Genomic DNA, 27,274 nt, shown 5'->3' with positions numbered 1-27,274 from the left:
TATTCTAAGCAAAAAAATAGTAATTCTCATTTTTCCCAGAATCATGCAGTACTACTACCCAGCAGCCCTGTATGCAGCAGTTTGTGATGTACTTTGTAGTTTTTTAAGAGTAGAAGAGAATGAAGCCATAGATGTGACTTGTGTGACATTGGGGTGTTTAGCTCAATTGGTAGATGCATTTTTTAGTTCACATCAGGCAGGCGTTTATGGTTAAGGGCCTGGTAGCCCACGTTTATTATAAGAAAACAAAATATTAGTCCATCCAGAAATCCCACGCAGGGGTCCAAGCTTACATTAAATACACAAAAAATCCAAATGAAAATGCTAGCCCACCTGGCTACTCTTCAGCAGTAGTGCTGCTATAGGTACTTGCTCCGTCCACCAAACTGCTTGGACGCACACAGTCTTAGGCTCCTTGGACGCACACAGCTTCAAGCCCTTTAACACACAGCTTTGGACTCCTTGGACGCACACAGCTTCAACCCTTCAATGCACACAGCTTTGGGCTCTTTGGACGCACACAGCTTTGGGCTCTTTGGACATGCACACAGCTTCAAGCTACTCCACTCCACCATCCCTCACACACTCCATTCCCAACAGCCCCTTCGTTATATGGGCTGTGTGCAGCTGGGAACACACCCTGCTCGTTATCACCAAGACCTGGACACGGGGTTGGAGATCCCTCTTTCCTCCAATTTCACAGGGACAGAGCCTCGCTCTCTCTCACATATCCCCCCCCCCCTTTGTTTCGATCCGGAGGGAGGAACACCAGCACCCATCATGATGGTTGGGACACCTCTGTGCTGGCTGTCAGCCACGTAGGCCCAACCTTTTTCCGGGTGTTCTTCCAGGAACATTCCCCCCCTTTGTTTCGACCCAGAGGGCGGAACCCCCAAGTTACTTTTGGCACCTCTGTGCCAGATACCATTTACAGAAGTACACTCCTGTCCAACCTCGCTTCTCCTAACGGGGAACTCTAACCAATGCCTCCTTTGGTGTCTCCCTCTAAGCCTTACTGTCACTCTGCTATGAGCTTTGATGCAACCTTCCCAACTTTTCTTCCGAGTGCATTTCCATAAGCACTTCCTCTCCTGAAATCTTAATGGGTTCCCGTTGGTCTTTCTACCAACCCTTCTGCCTCCACGCTTCAGGTTCCCAGGTTTCCCCAAAACTTTCTCAGCAGTACTGTTCTGAGACTGTAGGGGGCCTATTTCTATAGTGTTTAGAACGGAAACCCACCTCTTATTTCTGGTACCTGACTCAGCAGTCACTAATTGATTACCAGGTTTACCTGTACCTTTGGGCACCACATTATCATGTACCATTAACACATTATTTGGTTCATCATTGACAGACATATTCAAACCAACATTAGACCTCTCAATGTTGCACATGTCACCAATGCCTTTTTTTTCAAAATTTGCTAGGGCAGAGTCTGCAGAGGGCACACGTACCAGAGGGCCGCCATCACCCACAGGAACCTCACAGGACACCACCTCCCCTGGGTTCACCCACTCTGCAGGCAGCTGTCCTACCACTTGACCCGTTCTGATGCCATCTGTATTTTTATCCACCGGAACAGGCAAGCTCTCGTCTGATCCACATACAATTTTTACCACGCTCCTTGCCCATTCCCCTGTCCCGGGGACCTTATTAGGTTTGTCACCTAAACCAAGCACTGGACTGGGGACCCCAGTCTCTTTAACCACCTTTGTTTGAGCCCTGGTCAGGATCTCTGCTGCTTTCAGGTCCACACATGGCCCTTCCACCTCATGTGGTTTTTCTACTGGTGCAGTATACACGCCCTTCACCAACTGACCAGCACCACACTGGACCATAGCAGCAGAAATGCTTCCCATCTGGCTGTTAGGAGGTGTAACCACAGACATTTTAGGCTTATTTTCAACTTCTCCAAAGTCTGTCTCAAATATTTCTTCTGCACGTAGTCCAGCAGCATACGTAGCAGCAACTTTTAACAAAAGTAGCAAATTTAGGAATAAACCATTCCTGTCCCGTTTTGCTTAGCTCTGTACAGCCTGCCATACAGTGTTCCACCTAGTGGTACTCCGCAATACCAGACCATCAGACTGTGGAGGAGACACACTAGTATAGATTGGCTGTACATCCCAAAGTTCAAGCATCTCTTTTAATGCTTAGGTTATAAACCAGGCCCTTGACTCCAGACCTAAGTCCTTCCTGGGGATTTTCATGACACTGGGGATACAGAGAGACTCACTTGCTGAGACTTGAAAAGTTGTGACGGTTAACGGAACCTTCTTGCAGCTGGAGGTAAACACAGCCTGGTGCTCCACCAGAGCGCTGCCAATTGCTGGACTCATACCCAACATCTCAGGCTCAGCATCAGTGAACTGCTCCAGAACATTACCAGTGATGTCACGTTGACACTCCATGCCAACCTCAGTTTTGTGGGTCACGGACAATGTCTCTGCTGTGCCCTTATTTGGTTCATCCTGCTCACCAGGGTTAACCCCTGCAGCAGCCACCGCGCCCTCAGGTACAGGCTGTTCTGCAGCCCCTCCTGCTGGCCCAGCAGAAACCATGTCCACCTTATTTTTGTGCATAAAAGCCTTATCTATCAGGGAGATAAGATTTTCACCCCAACTATTCCAATCTATTGTATGTGAGCTCCCTTCTGCGGTACTCCTCAGCACCGATCCTTCTGCCCAAGGAGACGCATAAGAACAGACTGGCTTAGTTGCAGACTCATAACACCAGTCATTGTAAATTATGTCAGACTGTGGTAGCACATGTTGCAATACACCATATTCACCACCTTTCTCTGCTTGCATTTCATAAGCCTCACACACTTTTGCATTTTTCACAGGTTGTGTTAATCCACCATTTACCTGCACATTTTTAGTACTAGCAGCTTGCACTAACACATTACCATTACACAGTACAGTTCCATTCTGTCCCACCAGAGTGACATTGCAGTTGTCCAGGGCAACCTCTGACTCCAATACATGAAGTTCCCTGGAGATTCCTGTGGACAACTGTGCTATCTTACCACCAGTTGCTATAAGCAATGACCCATTTTTGCTAACCCCAGGTTCTTTTAGAGCAAAAGTTTTCCCAACAGCATTAAACTTTTCATTAACAGTAACACTTATAGCATTTTTTGCATTTGTAGGCTGTCCTAGCTCATGGTCAACTTGAGCCTGATAGTCATTAGACACAACACTTTTAGTCATCAACACAGGTTCTATTTGGATTTTAACCCTTGCATTCCCACTATATAGGGAAAAGTCATTCTCAAGTGCACATTCAGTGGCCCCACTAACTGGGGTCACTCTCACATCGTCATGGACAGTCTCGTAACCAGTCCTTTTATACATGAAATCAGCAGTTCCAGCCATCATTTCATTAAAGACAGTCTTACCCACCGCAGTAGTTGGTGTCACCATCTTCATTTGAGTACGTCGTCTTATGCACCAGTCCTCTGCTGCACTTTTACTGGCCAACTCCTCCTGGTGGCCATGGGATGAAACTACAGCAGGCATCTCCCACCGTTTAGCACCCCCTGCAGGCACAACAGGAAACTTCTTGTTGCTAGGGGTGACTGCAAACATATTTTCACCGGAATCTGGGCCTACAGACAAAACGTTCTCAGCAACATTATCTCCAGCCGTATTCCACAACCTAGGGCAAGAAAACATGCCATGCCCCAGCTGGCCACATTCCAGGCATGGTACTGGACGATTTTTTTCCAAAGCGATTCTCTCCTGGTGATTCCCAGCTGGCCGGAATGCACAGGCCTCTTTGTGGGGACGCTGAACCAAACCTCTACTGCAGCTCCTTTCAGGCATAAATTTCACTACGGTTGCCATGGGAGACCGCACTCTCCCAGCAGAACTTTGCTGGCTCTCTCCAACATGATAAATTGGCTCCTCCTTAAGCCACTTTCCACGATCCTTATTAGACATAGCCCATGGTACAGAGACAGCCCGACTGGCTTCCTCTGCGTTGCTATGGGCAACCACTCTCATCCTCAGCCTTTGATCAGCCTCGCTCCTTGCATATAGCATGGGTTTCTCTCTGCTGGATCCCATCTCATGCTGTGACACATTCACATCTTTCACAATAGCTGTTTTAACTGCATCAGCTTTGCCAGGGGCAACAACAGCCCTCTTCCAGTTATGGACATCCAGCAGCTTTCCCCTTGCACTGAGGGTTGGCTTCCTTTCCTCTGTAGCTTGGTTCAGTGCTGCTAAATGCCGCTTGCACCAATCCACTGCAGATTCAAATGCTGGTGGACTCTCCATAACAGCAGTCACCTGTGCACTCATTGCACCAGTGTTGCTAGGGACAACCCCAGCCCTTTTTCTCCTTGATACACTCTGATCAGGTATGTATGGGGCTCGTTCGGGCGGTAACAACCCCTCCAACCACAGAGCTCTGTCTCTCATTTCAGCAAACCTGGCCTCTTTTAGGAGCTTTGACCGCCCCATACTTAGAGACTCCAGAACAACTTTAAACAGTCCAGGAAAATTAAAGTGTCTCTTTTAAAGCAAGTTGCCTTTCTCTTCATGCAAGATTTCCTCACCTGCACATTGCACACACTGATTGTGCTGTCTCATACACACAAACACAGTTCATAGCAAGAAAAAAAAAAATTTTTGACTTTTCATTCACAGGTACACCACCTGCAACACGCAATGCCTTTTGCCTGGCTGCACTTCCACACACAGCCAATAGTTCCTGACTTGAACTTACTGTAGGGCAAGGACCCGGATTCCACCGTCTTGTGCCCGCATTCTCCACCACTTGTGACATTGGGGTGTTTAGCTCAATTGGTAGATGCATTTTTTAGTTCACATCAGGCAGGCGTTTATGGTTAAGGGCCTGGTAGCCCACGTTTATTATAAGAAAACAAAATATTAGTCCATCCAGAAATCCCACGCAGGGGTCCAAGCTTACATTAAATACACAAAAAATCCAAATGAAAATGCTAGCCCACCTGGCTACTCTTCAGCAGTAGTGCTGCTATAGGTACTTGCTCCGTCCACCAAACTGCTTGGACGCACACAGTCTTAGGCTCCTTGGACGCACACAGCTTCAAGCCCTTTAATACACAGCTTTGGACTCCTTGGACGCACACAGCTTCAACCCTTCAATGCACACAGCTTTGGGCTCTTTGGACGCACACAGCTTCCACCCCTTCAACGCACACAGCTTTGGGCTCTTTGGACATGCACACAGCTTCAAGCTACTCCACTCCACCATCCCTCACACACTCCATTCCCAACAGCCCCTTCGTTATATGGGCTGTGTGCAGCTGGGCACACACCCTGCTCGTTATCACCAAGACCTGGACACAGGGTCGGAGATCCCTCTTTCCTCCAATTTCACAGGGACAGAGCCTCGCTCTGTCACACTTGTCACAGCTCAAATCTCATCTCTGTCTTTGAAAACAATTCATGGGATCCAACCTGAAAAGATTCATGTTGATGAGCTATCAATCCCTCCATCCTGATCAGCCAGCAGATCTTGACCCACACTGGAACAACCAGAACAATGGTGGTATACCAATGCCTAGGGATCAGTGTTGCCAGTCTACTAGATTGAAATTTACTGGCACAGCCAAGTTTTTACTGGTGGTTCCAAAAGTTATAAAATTACAGTTTTAAGTGCAAATTTCATTATTTAGGCTACAAACAAGTATAGTATGCAATTAGCAATGTGATTTAATGTAGATTTTAAGGGAAATTAAAAAAAAAACACACACACATGAAATTGACTCTCACGGTGACACTGACAGCAGTGTGCAGCAGCATGGATGATGACACCTCACCAACACAACACGTCCCCTCCTGAGTCACAGTGACAGTCTCTCTCAAAACCAGGTGGTCCATTCAGTCCACTCCAGTCAAAACAGCACTGACAGTCCCGCTCTCAGCTTGCCTTGCTCCCATCCCGCAGATCTGCATACAAGGCTCCAGCCACTCCGCTCGGCTCCCTTGCACCATGACAACACACTACATGCTCAGGAACCAGCTCCGCCAGACCTGCTCCCACTGGCACTGTCCGACCACACTGTAGCAGGCAGTCAGATGGTCTTGGTTGGCTCAGAGCGACACAGCTATATTTTTTTTTTTTTTTTTTTACTGCCAACCTTTTCCTGTCACTGGCATTTACTGGTGGGAGAAAAGTGCCCATTTTTTACTGTCTACCAGTAAAAATACTTGTGGTTGGTAAAACTGCTAGGGATAGGGGCTGTGGCCACGGAGATAAAAAATCGAAATGAGGATTTCTTTGAATGGGATATTGAACCTTGAAGTGTTGAAAGGATAACAAGATGAGGGGTAAATAGTAGGGAAGTCGCCCCCTGTGTTGATCTGGCCAGTTTTTTTTCCAGAAGGATTTTAGGAGAGGCAGCTCCCTCAAATATAAGAAAGAGTACCAAGTTCATTATGACAGCATCAGCAGAGATTGGATTTCTGTGGGTATATGTATGTAGTTAATTATAGAAAAACACTTGTGCGCTACTATTTGTTCAATTCCCCTTCCTCTCCAATGAACAGTTGCAACCATTAATGAGTGACGCTCCCCCACTGCAAAATTTATGATAAATTAGATGTAAATAGTGTGCTTATCCCACAATTTATGTGATACGTATCAAAACATCAATGATGTATAAAATGAATATTAAACATTTCTCCACTGTGTATTGCACTTAGCTTATACAAAACATATAATGTCCACATTCAGTGAAAAAAAAGGTATATAAAAATTGGTGATCCTACAATGAGTGAAAATTGCTCTATCCACAGACACCTCTTCTATTAGTAGTAATTGTGCCAAAGTGATCCTCAGAAAACTGAATGAATAACCACCAGCAGCCACCAATGTGTGAATTGGCTGCTCACCTTAAAATATGTCCATAGGGCCCCAAATGCCTTTGATCTAGACAGGATCTTCAAATACTCTGATTCCACCTGCTTTGATCCATCTCGCCAGAGATCCCCTTGCTGGGACTAGATGGATTCCATCCTCACAATTTCAATGTGTGTTCAAATATCTAAACAGAAGCTCATCGCGCAATATTACTAAGGATACTGCTTTTTTTTTTTTATTAAAATATCAATTTATGCACTCACATTAAACACATCTTTAAAATCAGCATAGAAACAGGGTAAAAGACTCGACTGATTGCTTTCTCATTGTCTTCCGTAGACACCAGAAGTGAGGTCACTGGCCCCACACTATGTATGTAGTGTAGTCTATCAGGTGATTGATACATGGGGTCAGTAATTTCAGGAATTTAGGATCGCTTTCTTGGGTCGAGCTATCCATGTACAGTGTATGTGTAAGGCAGAAGCACTTGGTCATGTCATCTTCCAAAAAGTGTTATTATTATTTTATTTTTATTGACACCTTAAGAAAAATAAAATTGCTTGTAAGAAAAAAAAAAAATTCTTATTATGCACCCAAACTGACACATTTATTCAAAGAAAGTGAGTGGACAGCATAGATGTTGATGGCCGGGCAGGGATCTAATACGATGTGAAAGATGTAGATATTAAAGCCAGGTGCCCCTCAGTGGACAGTGGATAAAACGGCAGAGAAAGTGTTCACTGGGGGTTATCATTCAGACATCGGATTAGATAAGTCAGGTTAGATGCTTGCCAGCCAGGCGAGAGTAGTCAGCAGGACCAGAGACATACTATATCCTGTTAAAACCCATTGCCTAAGCTTGGCAGAGGCAGATGTACGATAAGTGCATGGCTTTGTTATAGAGTTCAATGTTCGGGAGAGTGGCCCCACTATGTTCTTACCTTTTTGGGGAGGATCTTGTATCGGAGTCTGGGTTTTCTACCTTTTCAATAACGATCTTAAGGGGGCAAAAAATTGACAAGGAAGGGTTACAGGGACTGTCTGGGAAAGTTACAGGTGACGCAGAAGGAGGCTCATCTTTAAAAGAGCTATATGGCCAAACCATGTGTGGTGTAGGTTAGACCAATTTTGACGTGTGAAGCAAAGGTCATTGAAAAGAGGCGCATAAATAGGTTTATATACCTCTGATAGATTAGAAGAAATCATCACGCTTAATTAAGTGACATAATATAAGCAGGCTTACATTTAACTAGAAACAGGTCTCTATGCATCGGGGGGAAAGTAAGATATTTGACATTCCTCACTTTTGCAGATTCACGTTTTAATTGCGAAGTTCCACATTGGATCTGAATTCCTGGAATGGAAAGTCCAAAATGTGGTTTGGAGAGGTATATCCAAAGGACATCTGTTTATAGCCCACGCAAATATTAGTCCATTTACTTGTATGAATGCCATTGGTAAGCTGTAAAGTGCCATAATTTTTTTCAGCAAATGTGGAGGGAAATCCTGTGTATACAAACGAAGAATGCAAGAAAGACCAGTTTACCCTATCAAATACCTTCCTGGATAGGGTAAGGAAGGGTTATAACCCCTTTCAGTATTTTTTTTTTGTCCCTTTGGGGAGTTTTCTCTTCACTCCCTTCTTTTATTTTCACTTTCGAAGATAGATAGCGTTAATAATAAAAAAAATAGAGAGATGGATCTCCCTAAAATAGTTTTGCCTTTAGTTATGCTTTCATTCAGGAGGCTAAGCATTTTAGATTTTTTAGCTGAGATGTTTAACCTGCATGTCCTCACAATTGGAAGGGAGGAGTTGTTTAGACATCAATATATGCGGCTGCTGGCTCTGACAGGCATGGCGTTTTGGGGTTAGGACTCTGCACATACAGTGGGGATTGAAAGTTTGGGCATTCTTAGACATTCTTATAATATGTCTAAAAAAGTTAGATTTTATTTCCATCATTTACACTTTCAAAATGATCGAAAACAAAAAAATGGCGTCTGCAAAAGTTTGGGCACCCTGCAGAATTTATAGCATGCACTGCCCCCTTTGCAAAGCTGAGACCTGCCAGTGTCATGGATTGTTCTCAATCATCATCTGGGAAGACCAGGTGATGTCGATCTCAAAGGTTTTAAATGGCCAGACTCATCTGACCTTGCCCCAACAATCAGCACCATGGGTTCTTCTAAGCAGTTGTCTAGAAAACTGAAACTGAAAATAGTTGACGCTCACAAAGCTGGAGAAGGCTATAAGAAGATAGCAAAGTGTTTTCAGATGTGAATATCCTCCGTTCGGAATGTAATTAAGAAATGGCAGTCATCAGGAACAGTGGACGTTAGAGCAAGATCTGGAAGACCAAGAAAACTTGAACAGCTCGCAGGATTGTGAGAAAAGCAATTCAAAACCCACGTTTGACTGCACGATCCCTCCAGAAAGATCTGGCAGACACTGGAGTTGTGGTACACTATTCCACTATAAAGAGATACTTGTACAAATATGGTCTTCATGGAAGAGTCATCAGAAGAAAACCTCTTCTACGTCCTCACCACAAAAATCAGCGTTTGAACTTTGCAAATGAACATATAGACAAGCCTGAGGTATTTTGGAAACAAGTTCTGTGGACCGATGAGGTTAAAATAGAACTTTTTGTCCAGAATGCGCACGGGTACGTTTGGAGAAGAAAGGGCACAGAATTTAATGAAATGAACCTCTGTCCAACTGTTAAGCATGGGGGTGGATCAATCATGCTTTGGGGTTGTATTGCAGCCAGTGGCACAGGGAACATTTCACGAGTAGAAGGAAAAATGGATTCAATAAAATTTCAGCAAATTTTGGTTGGCAACTTGATGCCATCTGTGAAAAAGCTGAAGTTAAAGAGGATGGCTTCTACAAATGGATAATGATCCTAAACACACTTAAAAATCCACGGGGATTACATCAAGAGGCGTAAACTGAAGGTTTTGCCATGGCCTTCACAATCTCCTGACCTCAACATTATTGGAAATCTATGGATAGACCTTAAAAGAGCAGTGCGTGACAGACAGCCCAGAAATCTCTAAGAACTGTAACACTTTTGAAAGGAAGAATGGGCAAAGATACCTCAAACAAGAATTGAAAGACTCTTGGCTGGCTACAAAAAGCGTTTACAAGCTGTGATACTTGCCAAAGGGGGCAGTACAAGATATTAACTCTGCAGGGTGCCCAAACTTTTGCAGACGCTATTTTATGGTTTTCTGTAATTTTTAAAGTGTAAATGATGGAAATAAAATCTAACTTTTTTTGACATATTATAAGAATGTCTAATCTGTAATTTGATGCCATTTGGAGATTTTTACATCTTTCCTTGGCTTCGTTATGCACATTAATACACATTTTTACCTGGGGTGCCCAAACTTTCGATCCCCACTGTAGCAAAACACCACCTGAGACCATCACTCCTATATTAGGCCGGGTTCACACCGGTAGGACATGACTGTTGTACGACTGTCATCCTACATTGCCTTGCGACGTCGGCCCTACTTTCATCCAATTTGAATGACCAGGATACAAATTTGCTCTGACTTTTAGGTACAATTTGTCCTTTAACCAATCAAAACAATTCCAGTGTGACAAATACCTTTTCCTGCTGCTGTAATCACCATGTTGGATGTCACAAGTCGTTTGGTTAGGACGAGGCTCCAACTTTGATCCGACTTCAATGATATTGAATGGGCTGAAAATGTCCCAAAGTCGAAACAAAGTAGTGCAGGAACCTTTTCTAAAGTTGGACCAGTTAAGATGACTCTCATAGGGAACCATTGATTTGTACACGTCATGCGACATGTGCTCCCAAAGTCGGAGTGTATGTTGCACCAGTGTGAACCGGCCCTTACCAAAATGTTACTTTAGTTATTTAGATAATCAGCAGCCATCAAGTTGGCTAGTCTGAGTAGGTGACAACTCAGTTTTGATCTCTAAGGTATAACACTGAAGATCTGAAACAAAAAAGAATGTAATTTCAGTCTCATCAATATGGAAATCCGATCGATGAGTCAGTACTCTGAAAGTGTTATTGCCAGGATTTCCTATCCTGTAACTACTAGTGAGAGCAGTGTGTGTGGTATGCAAAGCCTGTGTTCTAGTCTTCCCTGTAATTTGTTGGTGGTGAGATCTTGGATACTAGTTTGTGCATAGTGTTCATGGATATTTACCTGTGTAAATGAACTTGGGGTTCCTGTTGTAATTTGCCAATGTGCTGGTCGATTTACAAAGATGCTCAACGGGTGGTGAGACCACATTGTAAATTAACAGACCTCTGTAGCTAACAGGATAATTACCAACTATAGGTTCTGTTATTTGAAACTGTTAAGTATTCTTAAAAACTTGGACAGTGTGCAAGGTCTCACAGTTGACATGGTGTGTTCCTTTACAATTGATGCTTCACAGTCGGTAGTCAGAAAAGATACAGTGCTGAAACAGCATTTGTTGTTGCATTGAATGACCTACTGCTGTCAGGAGACAAGAGTGAGTTCTCTATCTTTATATGCAGCATTTGCTAGTGTGAACCATGAAACTTAAAGTATTTGTTACCCCAACATTTCATATTCCTGCTATGTTCCTGCTGTGCCATGTACTCGTAAGACAAAATATATAGATATGTTGTTGGACAGTTTCCAGAAATAGACATGTATATCCAAATCCCTAGTAATGGATAAAATGAGAGAGAGTAGGAGAGACACACTGCTCCCTCAAAAGCAATGGGATTTTAATTGGAATTATAAACGTCTGTTACCAAGGTGAGCACATATACACCAGAGTATGGTTAAAGAAAATATTAAATTTATTACATAGCAGATCATCATCACATAGTCATAAAGCATTTAGACCATGAATTGATACTTAATACATGAAACAAGATGCTTGGGTATGCAGAGGGGCCGACATGTTTTGCAGATTTCTGCTTCTTCAGGGCACCGCTTGCATCTATAGTTTTCATCTAGGTTACATAGAACATATTAATATAATACCAATTAATCGATTTACAATTTTACACAATAAGAAAATTCATGACAGAATAATATTAACCATATAACAGCATGTGCTCACCTAGCTTGCGGTTTTAAAAGATTTTTTGAATGGCTGTAGCATCTCATTGCGCAAGGATCAGCCGCCACAGAAGCACCGCCCACAGTAACTTCCTGGTGGAGGCCAGATCTACCAGGGTTGGTCAGTGAAGATATTGGATTGTGTTAATTGCCAGGGATTGTATAGTGACAATGGTCTCTGGATTTATGCTATATATTTTATATATATATATAACAGTAAATGCTGTATATTTAACTAATAGATCATTAAATTCTATCAGGGGATGGGGAACCTAGATATGGCTCGATATATATGTACCCTGCATAGATACTGATAACAAGGCATATTAACTTTGTAAACATGACCATCTAGATACCTATACTATATTAGATCATACCATGATGACATAGAATCCCGTATGTGCAATATACATTTTAGTGTGTATATAGGGAATAGTGAGACTTAACTTTAAAGATATATATATATATATATATATATATAGTGTGTGTGTGTGTGTATTTATATTAGTAGACAGGTTTATTTTATTTTGTTTTTCATTTATTAGATGGACAGACAGTCCAGTTAGAAAGTTATACACCTAATACTACCATTTAGGGTTTACAATTAAATACGTAATTTAATCTTTAATGATATGAATAGATTAGATAATAATCATCAATACAGGTATTCAGGCCCAGATATAGATTAATTAGACCGGTCATTGCCTGCAGCTATTAACATGATAAATGTATGTAAAACAAATGTAAACCCGAAGTCGCACTAAAACTATATTGGCATGGCTTAAAAAGTAGTTCATATAGGGAGGGGCCCATATTGTATAGCTCCTACAACTAAAGTCCCACCAGGATTAATAATCCTTACCTGTCTCAAATATAATGTTTAGAATATGTAACGTCTCAAAGTCCCGATCGATGCACAGGTGCCTAGCGATACACCATGCTAGATGACGATAAGATGCATGTGTTGGCATATCAGCTGTCACTGCTATCTTAAATATCCATGATCCTACTGGAAGTGATGGGTCAGACTTGACCCCTGACGTCACTTCCAGTGAGGGCACCCCTGGAGGTGCGCGTGCACACCAGGACCAAAGACCCAGTCATCAGTGCGCAGTTGCACTGTCTCATACGCCAAGAATGACGTGCGAGACAAAGTATTCTGTTCTCTTTGTATTGCTTCCTTTATTTCAAATCCCTGATGTTCTGCTAGTCCTTCAGTTTTCCTATTAAACACTGACCACACTAAGCAGGACAACACTCCGTGGTTAGTTATCTAGCTCTGCTGGGAACTCAATGTGCTCTCCAGTGACGAGACTTGTCCTGACATGCCCCCCACCCCCAGCACAGCTATTCACCGGAAAGCTCAGTGTACTGCAGCTTCTCCTCACCCAGCTCTTATGCAGTTGAGAACAGAGGGAAGCTGCCCACTTATAAAAAAAAAAGGGGGAAAACAGGTATTTATAATGTTTTTATTATATCTATACAAATATGTTTTGACTTTCATTTCTGTTTTTAACAAAATGGGTTGTTTTACAAGGTGATCATTTACAATTACTTTAAGGCTTAATGTTTAGACGTGTTCAGACCTTAGGCCTCATGTACACTGAATGTTTTTGGACTTTTTACAGCAGCTGTCTTTGGCTTGGTTTTTTTTTTCTACTCTACAGTCAATAAACTCCCCATCATGTTCTCCTATGTGTCCATGCACACATAGGCTTCTATCAGAAGTGTTTGGCTGGGGGGTGTTTTTTAGCTTTAAAAAAAAAAAAAAAAAAAAAAAAAAAACTAGTGGGTTCGGATAAACGCTCAAAAATGTGGCCCCCTGGCTTTTTTGAACATTTTTGATCCATTGAAAAAGAAAAAAATGCTAGCGCAGAAAAACGCTATTGCAAAAAACGTTGAAAAACTCACTGCAAAGCTACTGGTGTTTTTGCAACATTATCTTAACATCCAGTGTGCATAAGGCCTTAAAGTAATTGTAAAGTCTCATTTAAATATTTTTTTTATAAAAATAGCAAACATGTTATGATTGCCTGCTCTGTGCAGTTGGTTTTGTACAAGGCAGCCTGAATTCTACTCTTCTCAGCTCTTGGCAGCATGCGCAGTTTGGGATCGGGTCCGATGACGCGAACCGCAGTGGATATGGAGGGGTGTGCTGGATTGGGGCATGAAAAATGGTAGTTGTCTCTCATGGGGGTGCTGCTGCTCTTGGAGGGTGATGGACTAGCACATGGATTATGATTCTTAAAAATTACCAATGAGTCAAAGTATACAGGGAGGAGGCTAGAATGGACTTTGATGGTACTGTATGAAAACTGAAAATGACAGTCTTTAATAAAATTAATAATAATATTACAAAAATACATTTCATGAAATACAAAATATTGTTTAAAAGCAACATGGATAATCAACCAACATAGCTCTATAGTCACACAAGTGTGACAATTATGACAATCATGCCATCTGTGTATTGATTGCTTTACATGTTTTGCAGATGAAGTTTTACCGATTCTTCAGGAGCTTTATTGTACATATACACGAGGTTATATAGAGTGATTATCAAATTGTGACTATAAATCAAAGGAAAGAAAAAACATACATTAATAAAAATACATATTAATTCGGATAATAAATATCAAACTTTGAATATAGAATACAGGTATATTTTATCTGCTGTGGAAACCCCTTGAGATACTTCATCTTATCAGAGATTAATGTATGTTTTTTTCTTTTCTTTGATCTTTTGATTTATAATCACAAATTCATAATCACTGTCAATTGATGAAGATGGAGAAATTGCTCAATGATATGACAGATATGAGGCTTTTCAAATTAGATGGCTTATGTGGGTCTCTTATATGGAAAATGAGGATTTCTGAAGAGATGTGTTTTGAAATTATGGACTCATTGGTAATTTGAAGGAATGTCACAGCAATGTCACGCAACTGACTATCCATTCCTCGACCTTAGGGGATTTTGTGGATTGCCAATATTTAGGAATTAATGTCCTCCCTGCACAAAAAAAAAACCTGAGTAATGATTTGTAACTGAAGAAAAAAAAAAATGGGTATCACCAGAAACAGGACAATCTCCAGGGTTCATGGGGTGCTACTTTATTAGGTATCTGCATTATTCCATTCCAAAAGCTACTGATTAGTGAATATTCCTACCAAATATATATATATATGTGGTCACATCAGCTAAGCCTCACCAGCATACCTTTTGAATTTAAAGCCTGGTACACACTATCAGTTTTGAAAAAAAAAAAAAAAAAACTAAGGAGCATGCTGTATTAACTATCCAATGTTAGTACATTGATCTCCCCACTGAGCTATTGTGTTCTGACAGGGGGACTGACCTCCACCAGAACCACAGTGGTCAGCGCTCACAGCCATCGGCTGCAAGTGCTGATCGGATGGTAATGAATTGCTTGTCTTTGGACAGGCTGGTGTTGAATGGTTACTGTTGAACTGGCTGATGTTTGGCCGTGTGTATCGGGCTTAAAGCGGTTTTGTTCAGAAAATTGCAAGTTCATCTTATTCAAATGGCTTTGGAACATAGATGCAGTTATGACCATTGAAATAAAATAATATGCAGTATTTACCTTTTATTTTTAATGTTTATGCCAACTTCCGGGCTCTCCTCCCATGGGAGTAGGCGTGTTTATCGGCTTCGCAATGGCCCCTGGGAACTTTTTTAGCTATTTCCCAGGAATCAGTGGGGGACACAGTCATGCCGAAATCTCGTGAGATTTCGGAAGGAGGACGCCGGTCACGTGAAGAGGGGATGTCCGAAATTGCCATTTTGAAAGTGGGCAGGCAGCTCTATCTGCCATTACCACTGTAGCACACGAGGCAAGAGGAAGGAAAACAAAGAGGACACTAAATGAGCATGTGTGAGATGGAGCGGTGGATGCTGGGAGCTCAGCGTCATCGGATCCAGGAAGTAAATGCCTGTGGGCTTCAAACACCCACAGTGAAAATGGAAACCGCCGGACTGCTTTTTTAAAAGTTTTCCTTAGCAATGAAATCGTCACGCCGGGGGTTAAAAAAGACGCCGATCGTGACTGCAAAGACACCGTAGCAATCACCCACCAGTGACACAGGTAAAAAAAAAAACAGCAGCGGAATCCCGCTTTAAGGCAGACAGGAGATTCAACCGAAAACCTCAATTCCAAAAAAAAGTTGGGATGCTGTGTTAAATTAACATAGCAGCCTAATTCTATGATTTGCAAATTCCATTAACCCATATTTTAATTACAATAGAAAACATATCAAAGGTTTAAATTGATAAAATGTACCATTTCAAGATTTTTTATTTTTTTGCTTTGTTTCTTTTTATAATTTATGTTTTGTAAAGTGCTTTCAGTTTCTTGGGAGAAAAGCACTATAATAATACTATTGTTGTCATTATTATTTAGATCATAAAGAGGGTCAAAGAAGATTTGTTTCCCTCTTTTCCAGAATCTGGCATGATCCTAACCTCTCCAGCATGCCCTCAGTCGTTACTTCGCATGGTCATGATCTGAATAGCAGCTGTCTCTTAGCAAGACTGTCTTGGGGACACAAACTCCTGGGTTCTCCTGCAGCAAAGTTGAACTCTCTGTAGTTTAAAACTGGTGCTCCCATTGTATGATTTTTTTTTTTTTTTCTTTAGTGATGCGAAGGACCCACAACTGGCTGTAATAATAAGGGAACATATTTTCCCTTGGCCTTCTTGGCAAGCCATTGCATTATGTTCCTTGCAAATGCTTATGTTTGTACCTGCTTTTCTAAGTTGCTCTGGAGAGCAAGGAAATATAATTCTCTTCCAGATTTAGTAACTAAACATATATCCTTTCATGTTTTAATTTTGTTCCTTCAAGGTCCAAGTAAACAACATTTCAGATTTGTCATCAACAAAAGCCAATATAATCTGCGTCAGCTGTTTTCTGGTTTTGATTTTGCTTTGACCATCTCCAAGCACTCCAGTGGCTTATATCACACCCCGGGACTTTTTTGATTATATTGTACGAAATGTAGACTCATGTACAAAGAAATTCCATCAGTCATTTCCAGAGTTCCTTTTTTCAGACATTCCATCTCTTGTTTTTCACATCTTTGACCACGTTGGTACGATGGAAATGGCCTCTTTGTTGTCCTGCTCAAATTCCACACCATACATTCCATCAACTCTGCAATGTTTTACCCTCGCTTACAGTGAAACTTTTTCATTTATTTTCCTTGTTACTATTTTGATGGCTGAAAAACTAAAGTTTTCATCCATGTATGAGTCAAATAATTCTGATGCTGCTATTAATCAGTCGGACTGTAAACACCATGTGATCATAGTGGGTGTGCACAGCACATTATTGGGTGGAAGAACTTTAAAGTGAAACTTCACTCTCTCAATAAACATTGATTATTTTTAATTCTCATGCTGCTATCATTAGTAAATAGATAAAAAAAGGTATATCATATTTACTTGTTTTAAGTGTTTTTTTTTTTACACTTCTTCAGTTACTTCCTGGTTTCTTGCCTAAGAAAATTATGTTATACATCCCAGGAGTCTTCGGGGGGGAGGAGAGGAGGAGGGGTTTTCTCAGCTAACCCCACACTCCTGCATTCTTGAGCTTAGGGCAGATGGATTCCAGGAAGTAAATTCTACATGAATGAGGAATCATTTGCCAGAAATGCTAGGGGAGTATTTTTCAAAGTGATTCCACAATAGAATAGCATAGAGACATACGTGGATGGATGAGTATACTTTGTATATTAAAAATGAATTAATGTTTTTGGTTTGTGGTGCTTAGATGCAATGAAGATCTGCTTTAACCACTTAAGGACCACCTCATGTACATATACGTCGGTAATTTAAAGAGGGATATCTCGGTAACGGCAGCAGCTGCTGCCACAACCGGGATATCCCTCTTTTACAGGAGGCGGTCCTGTGTATGATAATGGTGGTCTCCGGAGCAGGTTCATGGCGAGATCAACGTTATCGGCGTTGGGAGAGGTGCCGCCCCCCCCCTGCCGCCAGAGTGTCGGTACCGGTGGAGGCGATCGGGTCCTTTCCTCTGTTGAGTATGGAGACGAGTGAGGCTAAGATGGCCCCTACATGTCTCTATATCATAGGAGGGCGGAAGCGACGTCAAAACGTCACTTCCGCCCATACCTCTTTAAAGGTACATTTTTTTTCAATGTCATTTTTTCAAATGACTTTTTTTTTTTTATTATTGCATTTAAGTCCAAATATGAGATCTGAGGACTTTTTGACCCCAAATCTCATATTTAAGAGGACCTGTCATGATTTTTTCTATTACAAGGGATGTTTAGAAATAAAAGTGATCCATTTTTTTTTTTTTTTTTTTTTTTTTAAGTGTAAAAATAAATAAAATCGAGTAAAATAATAATTTTTTTTAAAACGCCTCGTCCCGAAGAGCTTGCGTGCAGAAGCGAACGCATACGTGAGTAGCGACCCGCATATGAAAACAGTAGTCAAACCACACGTGAGCGATCGCCGCGATCGGTAGAGCGAGAGCAATAATTCTAGCCCTATACCTCCTCTGTAACGCAAAACATGCAACCTGTAGAATTTTTTAAATGTCACTTATGGAGATTATTGAGGGTGAAAGTTTGACGCCATTCCACGACCGGGCGCAATTTTGAAGCGTGACATGTTGGTTATCAATTTACTCGGCGTAACATTATCTTTCACAATATAAAACAATTTTTAGCTAATTAGCTAAGTGCGCTTTTAAGACCTGTGCACAAATACGGTGTGTAAAAAAAGTATTGCAATGATCGCCATTTTATTCTCTAGGGTGTTAGAAAAAAAAGCAATATGTATAATGTTTGGGGGTTCTAAGTAATTTTCTAGCAAAAAAAAACTGTTTTTTAAATGTCTAAACACCGAATCTGAAAAAGAGGCCTGGTCCTTAAGTGGTTAAGTCATTTGTTTTTTGATGATTGCTAGTTAAGTAAAAAAATAAGCTACTAAAGAGGAGCAGTTCCCAAAAGGTGCTGTTCAGTTTGTTTAAAGAATGATTGCCTACCTGTACTGTCATTCTCATTGGAACATTCTGAACCAAATACTTTATAAATATTGAATGTAAAAGTGCATTTCAGTCTCTACTGTAGGTAAAATTGAGCTTACATGATCAGTATTTTTGTAGCTCTATCCAGGCATACTGTAATTGTATGTAGTAGGGTCAATATTTATTTATTTTTTTATTTCCTGACTATACCGGGACTCTTCCCCTCCCACTGATACTTTTCCTTGGCCACTCCACACTCTTCCATGTTCATCTTTCATTTCTCCATTGTTTTGGCTGTCTGGCTCATCCTGACAATGGGAACACTGCATAGTTTCTACTGCCCCATAATGTTACATGTTAATGGAAACAATATAACAACCGGGGAAACTGGCGCTACCTATTTACAATGAACCAGAACAGGTACTCATTCCACCTCAAAAATAATAAATATAAAATATATAACAACTAGGGTTTACACCCGAAAAGCCCTAAGACTTTCCGGCTCCTATTGCTATTGAGCCCAGGAAGAGATACAGAAAACAGCTCCGCCCAGAAGATATTAAATCACACAATTTATATAGTATGTCTCCAAACCAACGCAATTCCTGTGAGAGGGGCTAAGTATCAAGAAATAATAATGCTAACTGCGATTAATCGCAAAAACGCATCAGTGCTAAAGTTTGCCAACAACCTCCCCACTAGAATATAATGTGACAACCTTGATTTCAAAAAGAAAATTATTAATCGCAGTTAGCATTATTATTTCTTGATACTTAGCCCCTCTCACAGGAATTGCGTTGGTTTGGAGACATACTATATAAATTGTGTGATTTAATATCTTCTGGGCGGAGCTGTTTTCTGTATCTCTTCCTGGGCTCAATAGCAATAGGAGCCGGAAAGTCTTAGGGCTTTTCGGGTGTAAACCCTAGTTGTTATATATTTTATATTTATTATTTTTGAGGTGGAATGAGTACCTGTTCTGGTTCATTGTAAATAGATAGCGCCAGTTTCCCCAGTTGTTATATTGTTTCCACTCTTGAAAGAAACCCTTGTAAGGGGATTTTCTTTTTTTGTGGGGGGGCAGCAACCTAGAATCATTCACATACAGGTATACAAGATACATATAGGATTTATATTTAGCCGGTTTAGGCTTGTGTTTACCCATTCCTGGTGCTGATTAGCGCGGTTCTTTCATCTTTATTATGTTAATGTTACAGGAAAAACTCTGGGGAAAAATACTTCCGAAAGGTACAGACCTACAGTACATATATTGGGAACCTAGCAGTACAGAAACTACCTGCTGCAGTACATTTTAAAATTATTATTTTTTTTTCTCAGTTTCTAAAACATGATAAATTCCAGTAATTGCATAGATTCAAACAATTGAAAAATTCTTTAGATGCAGACAATTGGAAATCTCATTAACATTTTATTACTTATCAAGACAGACACCTGCCCCCGATTCCTCAATATCCTTCAAACCATACTGAACCGGGTCCCCCATCTGTTCTTCCACTCACTACTCTACAACATTTTTGCCAAGTCTAAAGTTGAGGGAGGTGCAGGTATGAGTCATCTTGAACATTATCATACCGTAGCAATACTGTGTAGAATCTTAAACTGGCTACACGTCAAATTTTTTTGTACAATTTCCTTTAGATTTACCTTCAACTATGTAGTGCAAGGGCCTGCCTGATTGCATACAAATTGAAATTGTTATATGGCTTTGGTAAATCCAACGGAAAATTGTATAATGTATGACCAGCCTTAAACAATATGTTGGACTAAAATGGGACATAACAAAACTACTGTTATTTTCACTTGGATCCACCTGCCCAGCTGCCCTCCTCTATCAACACTACCATCCCTGATAACCTCACTATTGCATATTTGGGATCCACAACCAGAAAATATAACATTTACTCCTATCCCGACCCTATGATCTTGACCAGGAGTCTCCAAGCTATGGCCCTCCAGTTGTTCATGAACTACAATTCCCATCATGTTTGGTCATGTGTGTAAATGTCAGAGTTTTACAAGGCCTCATAGGACGTGTAGTTCCCAACAGCTGGAGAGCCGTAGTTTGGAGATCCCTGATCTAGATCATGGGAAACCCAGAGTTCCCACTGAGGGTGGATTTGAAATTCTTTCTACAATGGCAGGACTTAAAACCCTTTCTTACAATTGGCCCTAAAGGAATTAAAACCCTGAGAGAGTTCACAACTTCTTCCCCACCATGCCACAGACAGCGGCTTCACTATTTTCAACTTTGACACTTCTATGAAAAGTACAAAAGCTCAAAATGAAAGGACATCTTCACAGGGACCCGTTCCCGTTTGTGGACTTGCGCCTTTGTTACACAGGGTGCCCCATGCCATTTTGAAACTATATGGCATCTTCCTATTCAACACTTTTCCCAACCACCCCGATACTGGGGAGCAGGAACTGGGACATGCTCTACCCTCAGAGGACTAAGATAAAGCTTTTCTCTTTGCCTTCAAACTAACACTGTCCTCACAAGCTTGAGAGAAATGTTGTCCAACAGTATTCCAACATAATGACCCCAGACACCTCCAAGACAACCACTGCCTTGCTAAAGAAGCTGAGGTTAAAGGTGATAGATGCTGGCAAGCATGTCTCCAGACCTAAACCCTATTAAGCATCTGTGGAGTATCCTCAAATGTAAGGGGGAGGAGTGCAAGGTCTCTAACATCCACCAGCTCCGTGATGTCCTCCTGGAGGAGTGGAAGAGGACTCCAGTGGCAACCTGTGAAGCTCTGGTGAACTCCATGCCCAAGATGGTTAAGGCAGTGCTGGAAATGGTGGCCACACAAAATATTGACACTTTGGGCCCAATTTGGACATTTTCACTTAGGGGTGTACTCGCTTTTGTTGCCACAGGTTTAGATATTAATGGCTGTGTGTTGAGTTATTTTGAGAGGACAGCAAATTTACACTGTTATACAAGCTGTACACTCACTACTTTACATTGTAGCAAAGTGTAATTTCTTCAGTGTTGTCACATGAAAAGATCTAATATATTTACAAAAATGTGAGGGGTGTACTCACTTTTGTGAGATACTGTATGCTCCTTAGAATGAAAGTTTGAAACATCATCCTATCCGCAGTTTAAAAGGACTTTGTATTCTAAATTCCTAAAGATTTACATTCATATTGTGGGATAGAATGTAGTATTATCAGCCCATAAAACACATACATACCTTTTAATGTTCCTCTGATTCTTGTTATTCTATATCTGATCTTTCAGTTGCACCACCCATGCCTGATCAAGTGTGATCTTCAAAGACAGCAGAATTGCTTGTTCTGGAGCAGTCAAGCCTCAGTCCTTCCATTGGCTCTACACTCTATCATAAACTTTATAGGAAAGAGTTTTGGCAGTCAGTATGGACCATTTCACAGCCAAAAGTAATTTGTGTAGCTGAACCATAAAACTCTCCTTCGAAGCATCTTGTTTCAATCATTTAGCAGCCAAGCATTGATCTCCGTTTGAATTTGGAAATAGATGTCAATAACTGCTGACTTATACTGTGGTGATTATAAACAACATTTCTAGGCATTTTTGGAAATAGATGTGTTTTTAGCAACCAGTATCTGCAAAATGTGATATATTAAATTTGCCATAGGCTTAGATAGTGTGCCCAATTCCAGTGTTGCAGTCACAATTTCTGGGTCTTAACACTAAACAATAACAAGTTTGTATTCTAGTGTTTGTGATTGATTGCATTGATTTTTGATATGTTGGAACGTCTAGTATCATGGCAGGTTCATTTCTTTTTCTTCTTAAACAGGAACAGTCCTTTCACTGTGATCATGCTGGAGTGCAGGGGTGCTTGAGTTGAACCTAGATGTTCAATATCTGCTTTGTGCTAGGCAGATTTCTGATTGTTCATTGATGGTGGGCTCTGCCAGTCTGTGGGCAGTGGAACATAGTCCATAATAAAATGAACTTTTAAATGATTAAAGGTTATTTCACAATATGTTTCACGTAATAAAGACAAACTCACAAAACAATGAACAGATGCCAAGGCCAGTGGCTGAAAGTGATTTGAAAATGATAACATATATACCCCAAACTCATAGTTGTCTTATATGCTATAACTAGTAACTACATAAAAAGACAAAAGGTAACCAGGTGAGGATGCCTCGGCACCTTTACGGTCTTTTAGAATAATAACGAATCATGTAGATAGATCTCAATGTTCAAAGCCTAGAGAGTATGCTACGCAAACAGAATTTCAGAAATCATCATGTAACAAATACCATTAAATACCTGAGACTGACCTATGTTCGTATATAAAGATAACGTCTAAGCCCTTGTACACACGGTCGGACATTCTAACAACCAAATCCGTCGGATTTTCTCCGACGGATCTTGTCCGAAACTGTTGCATAAACACGGTTGGACAAAGTTGTCGGAAAATCTAATCTTTCAGAACGTGATGACGTAATTTCGTTACGATGGGACTACGTTCAGGCTAGTAGCCAATAGCTTTGATGTAGGAATTTGATCTGAGCATGCGTGGCACTTAGTCCGATCGGAATTCTCTACACATGATCGGAGTATGTCCGATCGGAGCAGTTTGTCAGAAAATATTTCCAGCAAGTTGGAAAATTTGGTCCGACGGAAACAGTCCGATGCATACCACACACAATAGGATTATCCGACAAAACGGTCCGATAGGACACATTCCAACGGATTCTCCGACCGTGTGTACAAGGGCTTAGAGCCCTCTCAAGAACCATAAATAAATAAATAAATAAAATAAATATATATATATATATATATATATATATATATATATATATATATATATATGAGAGAAAAGGGGGAGGGAAAACTATCCCATAAGCCTCCTGATGTGCAAGAGGGCTGTACCCCCCACCCAAAGGCCAGAAAGCTATATCTTCAGAGAGGGGAGAAAAAATTGACCTAAAAAATGTGGCCAGAGAGCAGTTAACACACTGGCATCTGGCAGTAAATACCCAAAAATAAGAAAAGAGAAACAGAAAAAGGAAAGGAACACGAGGGGGGGAAAAAGCGTAGAAATCCAAGGAAGGAGGAGTCATGACGAAAAAAGTAAGCCCCGCCCCAGGCAATCCAAGGCTATCACTGATGGGCTCGGCAGAATTTCCTGTAGGTCCAAAAAGTGGGAAAACTGTTTTGTCACTGGAAACTGGTCCAATCAATTAAAGGTTCGTCAGCCTATTTTCAGATTGCATGCCTACATTTGTATTACAGCAAAGGATAGGGTAATATGGCGCTCCCTGGGATTTTGAGGAAAAAAAAAAACTATATATATATATATATATATATATATATTTATATATATATATATATATTTATATATATATATATATATATAATATATATAAATAAGTCATATCTCTAACATACATATATACGTTTATTTGTGTAGGTTATACGCAAGTCCACACCCCAGTATCAACAATAGAGGGTTCATGAGATATCAAGGTAGTCCATGGGGAAGGTCCGTGGTTAAACTGTTCTCAGGTGGGCTGCCAGTCTTAAAGCAAGAAGTAGCTTTAGGAGACAATAAATAAGTCTGGCAATATTTTTTTTTTTTCAGTTTTGGAAAGTGTGAGGAAGGGCTGGAACCTTCTGTCATTAGTTTTTGCCGTTTATTCTCTTGTTTCCTATTCTGATTACACCCATGACATTGCTGTGAGTTGAAGGTCACCTGTACCTTTTCTTTGGTGCTTTCTGGAATTAAAAAATAAAGGATGTAAGAATACATTTATCCAATTTGTATGCCTGTTCTCATTTTAAAGCCATCTCATTTTTAAGATTAGTCATCTTATTGTCATTGCTGCTAAAGACATGCCACACATTCTCCTGTTTTAAGTATTGCTTTTTGGAAATCACTTTCTAATGAAAATAAAATCAGTAGTAAAAAATATTTTCTGTAAAACATGCTAAGCATAATTTACAAAGTCTCAACATTTTCTTTTTGTTTATTGGCCATCTTATTTGACATTGGGATTGCTTTCTTTTATGTAATTCATACATGTTGTCTGCACAGTTGTGAGCCTGGAGAGCAGATCGATGCATTTGAGTACGCTGGTGGAAGAAGCCCAACAACGAATGAGTGAACTGACGGCCAAGATACAGAATGAAAGTTTGGGAATAGACAGCAGTGAGAAAGAGAAACAGCTTAAGTCCTGGGAGTGGAGATATCGCTTGTACAAGAGAATGAAGACTGGATATGAACATGCACGTAAGTAGCTTTCACAATATATCAATCCACCCAAAGAAATTTTTCAGTTTTGGGTTAGCTTCGGTGGGCTTAACAAAAAACAGTGATCCGGCTATGGACATTCAAATATTAACATATTCTTAACAGGCAGTAAATAAATATTAAAACAAGCCCTCTTTTAGCTGCTGGCCCTTTGGAGCAATTCATCCTCAGAGAAACTTGATGGGGATATTTGAATATTTAAATATTCATGATCTGGCCAGAGGTCTATGGTAGTTGGTACATTTTGAGCAAGTATTGGTCAGTTAACTTTGAAATGCATACAAGGAACACAGGCAATTTTTTTAGGACTTCTGTTTATAATCCAGGCCTTACTGCAGTTCATCTGCCCACCATTCTGCTTTTGGTTGGTATTCTGGTAACCGAGGGGCAACCTTTTTGCTTACCTGTCCAAAATTTAAGAATAGTATCCCAAAATGCACCTATTGCAGGCTGCTTGCTGTCTCTAATATACTGAAAGCTTCATTCAAAAACATGATTAACCCCTTAATGTTCATGGTTAGCTAAAATTACTGGACCATATTTTTCAGGTTTGATATATATATCAGTTTACGTAACCACTTCAATACAGGGCACTTATACCCCTTCCTGCCCAGACCAATTTTCAGCTTTCAGAGCTGTCGCAATTTGAATGACAATTGCACGGTCATACAACACTGTACCCAAATTAAAATGTTATCATTTTGTTCCCACAAATAGAGCTTACTTTGGGTGGTATTTGATCACCTCTGGGATTTTTATTTTCTGCTAAACAAAGACACGTGGACAGGCACAGTGGTGTAGTGGTTAGCACTCTCTCTTAGCAGTAAAAAGGGTTGCTGGTTGAAAGCCCAACCACGACACTACCTGCCTGGAGTTTGCATGTTCTCCCTGTGCCTGCGTGGGTTTCCTCTGGGTACTCTGATTTCCTCCCACACTCCAAAGACATGCAGGTAGGTTAATTGGCTTCTGTCCAAAATTGGCCCTAGTATATGAATGGGAACCTTGGATTGAGGGTAGGAACTGATGTGAGTGTGCGATGTACAGGTTTAGGGACAATTGTAGACGTGCACCCACACTCACTCAGGTTGAACTGGATGGACTGGTGTATTTATTCAACCTTACTAACTATGTAACTATGTTGAAAAAAAGGTTTTGTTTTTTTGTTTCTGTTACAAAACTTTGTAAATAAGTACGTTTTTTCCTTCACTGATGGGGCTGCACCGACGGGCACTGATAAGGTGACACTGATGAGCACTAATATGCAGCACTGATAGGTGGCACTGATGGGCACTGATATGCAACACTAATGGGTACACATAGGTAGCACGGATGGGCACTGATAGGCGGCATGGATGGGCACTGATAGTTGGCACTGATGTACACTCATAGATGGTACTGATGGATGCCAATCAGTGCCAAACAATGCCTGCCAATCGGCGATGCCCATTGTGGGCACTGATTAGCATCCCTGGTGGTCTAGGGTGGCATACCTGGTGTTGACATCCATGCTGGTCCTGGTGGCGTCCTTGGTGGTCCAGTGTGGACATCCTGGGAGGAGCTGTGCTGATAATCAGTCAGCACAGACCCCCTTTGTCAGAGGAGCAGCCGATTGGCTCCCCTCTACTCTCTTCTGACAGACGCAAGTGAGGAAAAGCTGATCAATGGCTCTTCCTGTTTACACTGTGATCAGACTTGATTGGACACGGTTGAGCATGTGGTAAAGAGTCTCCGTCAGAGACTCTTTACCTAGATCGCTGTTGTGGTGTGTCAGACTCGCACACCGCAACAACGATCATCCCGATGCGCACCCCCATGGGACGTCATACGACGGTCAGGATATCGAAACCACTTTGCCGCCGTCATTTTGCTATATAGCGGGCGGCAAGTGGTTAATAGTAATTTTCGAACCAATTTGCATACCAAAATTATTTTCATGTAACAGCTGTGCTTGAACCCAGATCCTGTCCTTTGACTATGACAATGTGACCCACTACCTTGCCTGCATTTGGTGCCTGCAGTTGGTAGTAGCCCAGAGCTGCTC

At 41.1% G+C, this 27,274-nt stretch overlaps 1 protein-coding gene across 1 annotated transcript in view; it reads left to right on the top strand.

Moving 5' to 3' along the window:
- Positions 1–27,274, top strand: part of ANKFN1 (ankyrin repeat and fibronectin type III domain containing 1) — a 666,636-nt gene that overhangs the window by 294,412 nt on the left and 344,950 nt on the right. Inside the window, exon 6 of the mRNA XM_077458934.1 lies at positions 25,018–25,212. Within this exon, the coding sequence (XP_077315060.1) occupies positions 25,018–25,212 (195 nt within the window). The remainder of the gene's footprint in view (positions 1–25,017; positions 25,213–27,274) is intronic.

This window comes from Lithobates pipiens, unplaced genomic scaffold, assembly GCF_037356315.1.
Source record: "Lithobates pipiens isolate NorthernLeopardFrog02 unplaced genomic scaffold, aLitPip1_a1.2 Scaffold_28, whole genome shotgun sequence".
Taxonomy (NCBI): domain Eukaryota; kingdom Metazoa; phylum Chordata; class Amphibia; order Anura; family Ranidae; genus Lithobates; species Lithobates pipiens.
The sequence above is the reverse complement of the archived record's forward strand: the minus strand, read 5'-3'. Positions and strand labels throughout refer to the sequence as shown.